Source organism: Rhinatrema bivittatum, chromosome 16 (assembly GCF_901001135.1).
Source record: "Rhinatrema bivittatum chromosome 16, aRhiBiv1.1, whole genome shotgun sequence".
NCBI lineage: Eukaryota > Metazoa > Chordata > Amphibia > Gymnophiona > Rhinatrematidae > Rhinatrema > Rhinatrema bivittatum.
The window spans coordinates 16,091,454-16,102,417 of NC_042630.1; the positions used below are offsets into that span (position 1 = coordinate 16,091,454).

General features: G+C 40.6%; 1 protein-coding gene across 1 annotated transcript; it reads left to right on the top strand.

Moving 5' to 3' along the window:
* The first annotated feature begins 1,191 nt into the window (after positions 1 to 1,191).
* On the top strand, positions 1,192 to 10,964 carry LOC115077434 (extracellular calcium-sensing receptor-like). Its single transcript, XM_029579724.1, has 6 exons — positions 1,192 to 1,388; positions 3,911 to 4,202; positions 5,239 to 6,081; positions 7,119 to 7,346; positions 9,160 to 9,283; positions 10,042 to 10,964. The coding sequence occupies exons 1-6, from the start codon at positions 1,192 to 1,194 to the stop codon at positions 10,962 to 10,964; spliced, it is 2,607 nt and encodes an 868-aa protein (XP_029435584.1).

Below are 10,964 nucleotides of genomic sequence, written 5' to 3' on the forward strand. Positions count from 1 at the left end.
TAATTACCACATGATGGTAGCAGTAAGAAGAATAACTTCAAATTACTGGAATAGACTGACCCTGCCCCCTCGAGAAGCTTGGAGACAATTGCTATGGAGCGTGAATGCACTGGAACAGCTAAACCCAAACAATAAAAGAGAAATACTGTAACGTTAGTGAAATTTGGAAAATATTTAAAAAATGGGATAGGAAGATGGGAGTTTCTGTCCTGGTTGATTGAGTATGGCTCCTCTAGATCAAAGTTTTCAGAATTAATATACAGTATGCGCCTGATTTTCAGAAGCATTTATACACTTAAAAATGGGTTCTACATGTGTAAATGCACTTTTCCCATGTAAATGGGATTTTGTAAACTCCTACAAATTATCCATAGGATTTATCTGCATACGTGCACTTTAGAAGGGAAATGGCTTTGAAAATTGCTACAGTAGTAGTTAATTTTACAAATGTAATATTTTAGAAAACTGCCCCCTCAAATGACAGATTTTTTTTCATTTTAATTAATTTTATTTTATTTTATTTTTAATGTATTATTTAAGGTGATATATTCTTCCAGCATGTTGTTTGGGAGGGTGGGAGGAGGTGTTCATGTCATATTTTGATGCATTGGTTAATTATTATGCTGAAAATTTTCATTGTTATTTTATCAATTGATCTTTAGAAAACTTTCTTACACAAGAAATAAAGCTAACAGAAGAAATGAGAAGGAGAGACTGAGATATTTTTTTCTGTATTGATGAGTGAGATCTTGATTTCACATTCCAAGAAATCACTGTTTTTCTGTTTTCTTTATTAACTTTTAATGTTCTAGCCATGAAAGAGAGAGCCAGAGACTTCAGCTATTACTTGGCTGACACAAATGCAAATTATCATGCCAAGGAATTTCGCGAATCTGAGAGGGAGAGAATGATTCAGGTTTTACCAAATACCTCAAAATATTTTTTGGTGGGGGCAAGAGATTGGTGAAACTTAAATCTCATTGGTTCTTGTCACTGCTAGCTGGACATGATCCACTGAATAAGTCCTTAAATACAACATGTAAAGAAGTGATCTGTTTCCACACAGCGGAGTTTGCACACAGGAAGACCGAGAAAAATTTTCTTATAAACTAATGACCTTTTTTCATGGTGTCAGGTATTTCCACAGATTATAAATATTTCCTGAGCCTGCCCCGTAATCCAGACTGCATCATGGGACTTCTTGGGTTGATGGTTCTGCTGGCAATGCCCCCTCCTCTCTCTCTGTCCCCGGGCTGCACTCTCCAGAGCCGGAAAGAGGTGGGCTTCGTGCAAGACGGGGACATCCTGATTGGAGGAATAATTCCAGTGCACATCAACTGGCTGAAACCAGACAAGCAGATCGCCGGACAGCCCGATCCCTGTGATACGTAAGATGTCGGCATTTCATGTTCACATTCTGCACGGTTCCAAACAATCTCCTGGGGGTATAGGAATGATCTCTGCGGGTGTAGGTTTTTTTGTGTCTCAGATCTGTGATGCCCCATGAATATTGACTGTGTGTGTCTCTATGTGTGTATATATACTGTGTATATATATCTCTGCTGTGTTACTTCCTGGTGAGGATTTGCGTATGTGTGAGTGCTCTGTGATTCTCTATGGATGCTGCTTGTGTCTTGTGTGTCTCAGCTTCCTGACTCTCTGAGGGTGTCACCTGCATGTGTGTATCTCTGCTTTGTGACTCCTAGCTCACATCTGTGTCAGTTTAAGATCAAAACATCACTTCTGGGTGTTGGGCTGATAAGGCAGACAAGGACGCTGAAAGCGCTGTGCGTTGTTGGTGCTATGTGCCTTTTTCGTGTGCCAAAGAGGCTGCAAAAGCAGCTTGCCCCTTAGTGCACTCAGAGTAAGTGAGGGGTAACTAATTGCACAGAGGCAGTAAACACTTTGTTGATAGCATTAGATAACTCTATGGAGGAGATTGCACCTTCGAAGTAATAAAGGGAATAAACTGCCTGGTTTTTCCAGTCTCTGAAAGATTCTAAACAGGAACTTAGGAATTCGGAACATTCATGACAGAGATCAAACTCTGAGAGTATGGCTAAGATGTGTAAAATAAATTTGGACAAATATAGAGAGATGATAGATGCTGTGAAAAAGTCATTTTATGCAGGGAGGATAGCACAGGCCAGGGATAATCGCTGTGAGTTGTCTTGATTATTAAAAGATTGACCTCTGATATGCTTAACACTGATATGAGTACTTATATTGCTAAGGACCTCTCTAAGGCCTGGATTTTCTTTCTTCGCACCGGTTTGTGAATCCCGGTGCTAACAGGGGTGGGGGGAGGGGGGCAAAGAGGGGGCGGGCCTCTGAAAGCCAGCAGCGATTGCACCACCGCGGTGTTATCGCTGCCGGCTTTCGCACCCAATAGCACCATTGTAAAAGGTAGTGCTTTTGGGCATGCTACTGGCAACGATAAGGGCTCTTACCTTTTCGCCGTCAGCGAAGTTTTCACGGCGTCCGCCCCGATGCCACCCCAACTCCTCCTCTTCCGTTGCCGACGCCGCCCCAACTCCGCCCCGATCTAGCTATGCTTACAAAATGATCCCTTTAATGTCAACTCTTTGTGCAATTCTTTGAAGATAAAATAAGCCAGTTTAGCATTCCCTCCGATTACTTTTCTAGATCATTTGTTAATGTCATGGAGCCAACCATGTTGGAAGAGTTTTTGTCCATCTCAACCGAAAAGATTAAGGGCATTATTTCCCAACTAAATTCAGCACCATGTGCATTGAGTTCATCTCCTCTTTTTCTATTTAAATATTCACAATGAGATTTTGCCGAATCAATCGGAAAGCTGGTTAATTTATCATTTTCTGAAGGCTGTGTGCTAAGCAGTCTGAAAACGGCCTCTGCTAGGTCTTTGCTGAAAAATCCTTCTTTAGATCCATCAGATTTTAGTAACTACCGCCCTATGTCTTTTCTCCCACCTTAGTAAATTTATTTATTTATTTTACGAATATTTTTTCCACCACTCCAGCGATCGTGATAAGTTACAAAATAACATGCATACATGTATTTATTTATTTATTAAATGTGTAGCATGCTAATCTACAAAACTCATCAAATAACAACCAAACATACAAAATTGTTACAATGTGTAGTATCATTAACAAGCACAAGATCCAAACACAAATAAACCACAATAAAACAAATAAATTTCTAATGTATATAAGTATCAATACAATACAAATAACATAAGAAAACACAAAATCAAGTGTACAATACATAAATTAAATAGTTCATAAAATGAGATAAAAATAAAATAACATAAAAATGCTGATATTACTACTCCCTATCAAAGTCTGCTCATTATAACAAAAAGCTTTGGCTTGGATTCACTATTCTCCCAGAGAATAGTGAATTGCACAGCACCGGGGGGTGGGGGTGAAGCGGGGGGGGGCGGGCCTGTGAAAGCCAGCAGCGATCACACCACTGCGGTGCTATCGCTGCCAGCTTTCGCACCCAATAGCGCCACCGTGAAAGGTGGTGCTATTGGGTGCACTACTGGCAGCAATAAGGATTCTTACCTTTCGCTGTCAGCGAAGTCGTCGTGAAGTCCAGCCTAACTTCTCCCCTTCTGGTGTGGTCTCCGCCCCAGTTCTGCCCCAATCTAGGTATCGCACGCGAAAAGTCCCTTTTTGCATGCGATCCCTTTAGAAAATGACCCCCTTAGTTGGTAAAAGCTTGTTCAAACAGCCATGGCTTTAACATTTTTCTAAAACTTTTAACATCCGTTGTCTGCCTGAGTTATTCTGGAATTTTATTCCAGATTACTCACTTTGCAGTCACAACAGAAGAACATAAAGTTTTGAGAGAGCCAAAAATAATTATTATGCTCACTTCATTGGTCATATCACCTGAGTGTGGAATTCTATTTGTTCCTCAGATTAGACACTATGGCATATAGTTGGGTGCAAGCCATGGTGTTCTCCATCAATGAAATCAACCAAGACCAAACTCTGCTTCCCAACATCAGCCTGGGCTTTCAGATCTATGACACCTGCTACTTAATCACAAGAGTTCTGAGGGGCACTGCATGGATGCTGACAGGGCAGGAGAAGCCCATCTTGAATTATCAATGTCATAGCCAGGCTTCATTGGCGGGCATCATTGGAGAATGCAGTTCCACATTCTCCATTTCAATGGCAAGGATCCTGGGACTTTACATGTACACCCAGGTAAGACATGATCTCCTTATCTGAAATTTGCAATAAAGTTAATTGTGATGTTGTCATACATCATTTGCCTTTGCTTGAGTTGCTAAACAGTCAGTTAAAACTTATTTCCCAAATTCTAAATATCAAAGAACTCAGTTTTTGAAAGTCAAACAATAATTATTAAAATGAAGAAACAGTTCAACACTCACTGTGACTTGTACTGTGACAAGAATTGTCATACAGAAAGCAACCTAGATCATCTGTTTTGAATCTGTGGAAGCTCAGTAATCAGACAAAGACAACTGCAGTTGAAGCAGAAACAGTGACTACTAGTGAATAGTAGGGAAAAGTAGCATAAGGGAAATAGATAGAGATGAAAGAGCTTTTAGAGGATACTGGAGAGCTATTAGTTTGCAAAAGCCTTTTTCCAACTGAAAATTCCACAGAGACAGTCCCAGGTTGCTTTTCGTTAAGAGATCAATAAGAAGAGGCAAGAGAACACAGGCAGAGAGAGGGAGCAGGAAGAGATCCAATCATTCAAACAATAACCACTCAGGAAAAAGACCTCTATATCCTGCAGAAACTCAAAGCTAAGCAATATCATAAGATGACACAGGGTGGCAGCACAACAAAAAAAGCATATATACACTGTAGAGGTAGAACATTAATGGAATGGTAAAAATGGTGGTTGTAAAGATGAAGATTCCTATAAAGAGTCCGACCAATAAACAAAAGTTGTCCTCTTCCTTATTCTCAAGAAGAGTTTAAGCGAAGGCAGAGAATGAATAAAATAAAGCCCACTTGAGAAGAAAACCCTCTGAGTTAGCCCAACAGACAGCTTCTTCAAAACAATCGAACTCCTCTCATTTCCTCTCTTGATAATTTTTACCCAAGGTTAACATAAAAACGGTACAAAGACACCTATGTGATGATGATAATATTGGATGATGATAATATTGGATGATGATAATATTGGAATTATATAAAATTCTCAGCCTGCTTCTGTTGTAGGAAATCTGACTCTTCTTCCCCTTCACTGAACTATCTGCTCTTTCAGATAAGTTACTTTTCAACAAGTCCAGTGTTGAGTGACAAGATCCAGTTTCCATCCTTTTTCCGGATGCTTCCCAGTGATGACATTCAGGCCCAGGGAATGGCCCAGATGGTGGTCCGCTTTGGCTGGGAATGGGTGGGGCTGCTGTCCAGTGCAACTGACTATGGGACTCTTGGATCTCAGATCTTGAAGGTGGAGCTCTTAAAATTAGGTGTCTGCATTGCCTTTTATGAAACATTCCGTACAGTTTCCACAGCCACGAATATCAAGCTCATCTTGGAGGTGGTCAAGAGATCATCTGTCAAAATCATACTGGTTTATTCTTCAGTTTCTTATTTAATACCTGTGGTAGAGGAGCTATCCAGAGCAAACATTACTGGCAAGGTTTGGATCACATCTGATAGTTGGTCCAGCAGCTTCTACTTCCTAAAAAAAGAATACACTCATCTTTTGAGTGGCACCCTTGGATTTTCAGTTCACGAAGGCAACATGCCAGGGTTCAAAGAGTTTCTTCTCAAACTTCATCCATCCACATCTCCACATGACATATTTATCAAACCATTATGGAAGGAGATCTTCAGATGCCACTGGCCTGACTTAGACAGCAACTTGACCAACTTGGCCAGCATGGACATCAGTACCATGACCATGTGCACGGGCACTGAGAAGCTGAAGGAGTTTAATGGTAAAATTCCACGTGAATTTGACATGAGCATCAGCTACAATGTCTACAATGCAGTTTACTCCGTGGCCCATAGCCTTCAAGACATGCACTCCTGTGTGCCAGGGGAAGGGCCCTTCGTCAATCACACTTGTGCTGACATAAGGAATTTCAAACCATGGCAGGTAAGAAACAGCAGTGAGTGTAATGTTTATATGGGGAGGACAAGTTTCAAAGTAATTTACGTGGGCAAAAATGTGTTTTATCCACATTCATCATCTGTTTGCAAATTGTTATTTATTGATTTATTTACAAACATTTGATATTCTGCTTTTTACCAGGTTTGCTCTCAAAGAGGTTTACAGTATTTAAGACATAGAGAGATATAACAAGACATAGAGAGATATAACAAGTTTAAGGAGTGCCATTTTATGATATAAGGACCAAGTGTATGAAAAACCTTGATATTCCTAATAAACCAGTGGGGAAAGGCCTGGTTGAAGAGCTATGTGTTGGCTTATTCCCCGGGAAGCGAGGTAGTTTGGTTCCTGGTGGATAGTTAAAGAAACCTCATTCCAGATCTTAGGAGGATAGCAGGTGAAGGCCCTTAATTTTGTGAGGTTCAACTTGGGGAAGGTCAAGTGTGAGGAGAAAATATGGGCCTTTTGTGAGGATCATATTTCTCTAGCTGGCAGCTGAAGAGGATTGGGAAGTATTGCTTGCTGGGTAATAATGGGATTTAAAAGTTTGGGGAAAGGTTAAATTGTGGGGTAATTTAACTTCTAGTCTGTGTCTGTCTTTATTAAAAGCTAAGAAAGGTAGGTAATTTCTTTTTGTGTGTTTATGTGTGTGCGTGTGTGTGTGTGTGAGTGTGTGTGTGTGTGCCTTGATTTAAAAAAAAAACAAAAAAAAACTAGATGGCTTTTTCATCTCTATGTACTTACTTTTCCAGCAAAATTCTACCTTCAGAAAAAGGAGTTGAAATGGACCACACGTATAATACTTTCTACCCAAAGCCTGTTTTCAAGCAAAAGTTCAAGTGTACTTTTGCTTTCAGAGCAGTTAAAAATCTGTGGGTAAAAAGTACATAGGTTCAAAATTCAATAGAGATTTTTTCAGTTGCATTCATTTTACCATGTTGAAATGAGCAAAATGAGTAACTCTTCCGTTGCCTGCCTACACCTTCAGCACAACTATGATGTCAAACATTTTTTACCCCCAGCTCCTACACTACATGAAAAAGGTGCACTTTGTGAACAAGATAGGGGAAGAGATGTACTTTGACAACAATGGTGACCCTCCTGCTATATATGACATCGTTAACTGGCAGCCACATCCCGATGGTAGCATCCAAGCTGTGAAGGTGGGAAGCTTTGACTTTAGAGCATCCAAAGATCAGGCGTTGTCCATCAACATGAGCGCCATCCGATGGAATACCCAACGCACAGAGGTAAAAACCCAATGTACACAAAGCAAGAGCTAGAGTTTGCTATGAACCCATTGTGAAGCCTAGAGATATGAATCCAAACACTTCCAACAGTATCTTCTGTTGAGAAAACCATGCAGCCTCCCCCAACTGCTATCTTCAGTCTCTCCTTACTCATTGTGTCATTGGTGTTATCACCTGAAATATTTTGTTACCAAAACATCTGTAAAACCTGAACAGGTTTCCCCAAACCTCTTCCTCAAAATGATAAGGGGAATGGAACAACTCCCCTATGAGGAAAGACTAAAGAGATTAGGACTTTTCAGCTTGGAGAAGAGACGACTGAGGGGGGATATGATAGAGGTGTTTAAAATCATGAGAGGTCTAGAACGGGTAGATGTGAATCGGTTATTTACTCTTTCAGATAGTAGAAGGACTAGGGGACACTCCATGAAGTTAGCATGGGGCACATTTAAAACTAATCGGAGAAAGTTCTTTTTTACTCAACGCACAATTAAACTCTGGAATTTGTTGCCAGAGAATGTGGTTCGTGCAGGTAGTATAGCTGTGTTTAAAAAAGGATTGGATAAGTTCTTGGAGGAGAAGTCCATTACCTGCTATTAGGTTCACTTAGAGAATAGCCACTGCCATTAGCAATGGTTACATGGAATAGACTTAGTTTTTGGGTACTTGCCAGGTTCTTATGGCCTGGATTGGCCACTGTTGGAAACAGGATGCTGGGCTTGATGGACCCTTGGTCTGACCCAGTATGGCATTTTCTTATGTTCTTATGGTGTTAAATGAGACTCGTTATTTCCCTCTGCTTAACCTCTCTCTCTCACTGCCATTTCCTTTTGTCTGTCAAATGTAGAAGAACTCCTGTGGATTATCCTGCTTTACAAAACACTACGGTATGCAGTTAGTATGAGAAACATTCTACAATGTCAACTTATTTCACTTTCAACTTATCTTCAATTTGCGGAGTCACCGTCCTGTAAACTCACATGTTTTCAGGATTCACAGCAGAAACTTTTCAACAATTTTTTTTATTTGGGCTATGTTATAAGACAAGTCTCAGGGAACTCTAACTGTTGGTTTGCTTTTGGCAATCTCCAAACGATGATCTAGAACTGTTATTCAATAAAAATGTTTTCTAGTGGCTGAGAATGAAGAAACATAGTCCTATTCAGATAACATCCAGGGAGAGTAATTTTATAACAGCTCCAATTAGACTAAAGGCTGTGTATAGAAAGTACATATGCAGACTTATGCAAATGAGTCTAATTTGAAAATTGGCGGGTGTGTGCGAAGCTGGCACCAATATTTTTCCGAGGTATAAATAAAAATTATGTGTGTAAATAGTTCCCTGTCACAGCTCCGAACCTCAGAATGCCTCTTTCTAGGGTGCGTAAAAATAGATTAAAAAAAAAAAAAAATCACCTCTGTGCATACTGAAACATACACAGCTCCTGGGAATTTTCACAAACCTCTTTACCTGCATAAAAAATCAGGTTTTATGAGCGCTATTGCTTTGGAAAATTCATCCCTTAATGTCCTGAGGAGGACAAGTCCTGTAACGAATTATGAAGATAAAAAGCATTTCTCCCATGTTACTAAGCCATCTGGAAATCACCTTCCCACAATGCAGCTAAAATTCCACGCACTGCTCCAGAACGCCTAGATTTCTAGCCACAAAGGGAGGAGGGAAAGTATGCATGAAGATGACATTTTCAAATCTTTACACGTGCTTTATCAGCAAAAAAAAAAAAATACCCACAGATAAAGTTGCTGCCAGCATCTACAAATGCCTTCTCTTTCTTTCTCCATCCACTCCCAGGTACCGCGCTCCGTGTGCAGTGAGAGCTGTGGCCCCGGGTACAGGAAGGCGGCTCAGCAGGGGCAGCCCCTCTGTTGCTTTGACTGCATCCCATGTGCAGAGGGGGAGATTTCCAATGTAGTAGGTATACAGTGCAGGATTACTGCATTTATTGGATTTCATGTAACTTAAAATAGGACAATTTGATATCCAAATAATTACTGCCATTATGACCACCTCACAAATGGATCCATGGTGCTAGAATGACCCACTCCATTCCAACATTACTAGAGTGACACTAACAGAGATTATGTTCTGTTCAGAAGATAAAGCCTCTAACCTTGAAAAGAAGTAAAAACAAATGTAGACAGAACTAGGATGGATACATGATGCTAACGGCTCCCGAGTGGGGCTATGAACTTCTTAAGCTTAAAGAGATTTTCATTCATTGTGGCTGTGTTATCGTGCTTGCAGGAGAAGGTACAAAAAGTGAATCTAGAGCTACCAAGCTAAACATTCTCTAGCAATATTTTTAACTACTGTGGAAATGCCAGGAACAAATCTGACAATCATCAAGCTCCAATTGAAGAGACCTGAACAAGTCCTCCTGCATAACTAGTAGAATATTCTTCTCTACCATAGTACAGATAAACAATATTAATGTATCACTTCACCCAATCACATGACTGATATCTTCACTACCATCTATAATTTGTAAATAAATTCTAAAAAGAATCAATGAATTGGTAGAATACAAAAATAAAAATATCACCTGTAAATGACAGGTACTGCTATAGTCCATTTAGAAACAAATCCCATTGCTTCTCTAGAAATAATTTATCATCAAGACATTGGTCAGTCCTCAAGCTATACATTATGAATTTCTGATTTTCTAATTTCTAGATTCAACTATCTGTTGGCAGTGTGCAAGCGATCAGTGGCCTAATGAGAGAAGAAGTGAATGTGTCCCAAAGAGAATAGAATACCTCTCCTATCAAGAAATCATGGGAATCATTTTGGCTCTTGTTGCCATTTCCTTCTTCATCATCACAGCTGCCATATTGTTCGTTTTCATCAAGTATCGAGATACACCCATCGCCAAAGCCAATAACCGTGAGCTCTCCTTCCTACTCCTAGGGGCGCTGATGCTGAGTTTTCTCTGTTCCCTGCTCTTCATTGGGGATCCTCAGCAAATAACCTGCTTGCTTCGTCAACCTGCCTTCGGCACCATATTTGTCCTCTGTGTCTCGTGTGTGTTGGCCAAGACCATTATGGTAGTCATTGCCTTCAATGCCACCAAACCCAACAGTAACTTGAGAGGGTGGGTGGGACCCCGGATCCCCATTGTTACAGTTTCTGCTTGTACACTTATTCAGGTCCTCATCTGTGTCACATGGCTGCTGATCTGCCCTCCCTTCCCAGAGAAGAACATGAAACTGAAGACTGGCATTATCATATGGCAGTGCAATGAATGTTCAGATGTTGCTTTCTGGTGCATGCTGGGATTCATGGGGTTGTTGGCATGTGCCAGCTTCCTGGTGGCCTTCCTTGCACGCAAGTTGCCGGACAGTTTCAATGAGGCCAAATGGATCACATTTAGCATGCTTGTGTTTCTGAGCGTCTGGCTATCTTTCATCCCAGGCTATCTGAGCACCCAGGGGAAAAACACAGTTGCTGTGGAAGTCTTTGGGATCATCTCTTCCAGTGCAGGGATTCTCGTTTGTATTTTCTTACCCAAGTGTTACATCATATTACTGAGACCTGACATGAACACCAGGGAGCAGCTTTTAGGGAAAGGTACTGGGAACATAAAGAGGATAAAGTAA

What these genes read in the sequence shown, in the direction of transcription:
- LOC115077434 (XM_029579724.1), top strand. Translation starts at nt 1,192, where the DNA reads ATGGGACTTCTTGGGTTGATGGTTCTGCTGGCAATGCCCCCTCCTCTC. An exon ending in GGAATTTCAAACCATGGCAG is followed by an intron (nt 6,082 to 7,118) that starts GTAAGAAACAGC and finishes TTTTACCCCCAG; the next exon opens with CTCCTACACTACATGAAAAA. An exon ending in GGAGATTTCCAATGTAGTAG is followed by an intron (nt 9,284 to 10,041) that starts GTATACAGTGCA and finishes TCTAATTTCTAG; the next exon opens with ATTCAACTATCTGTTGGCAG.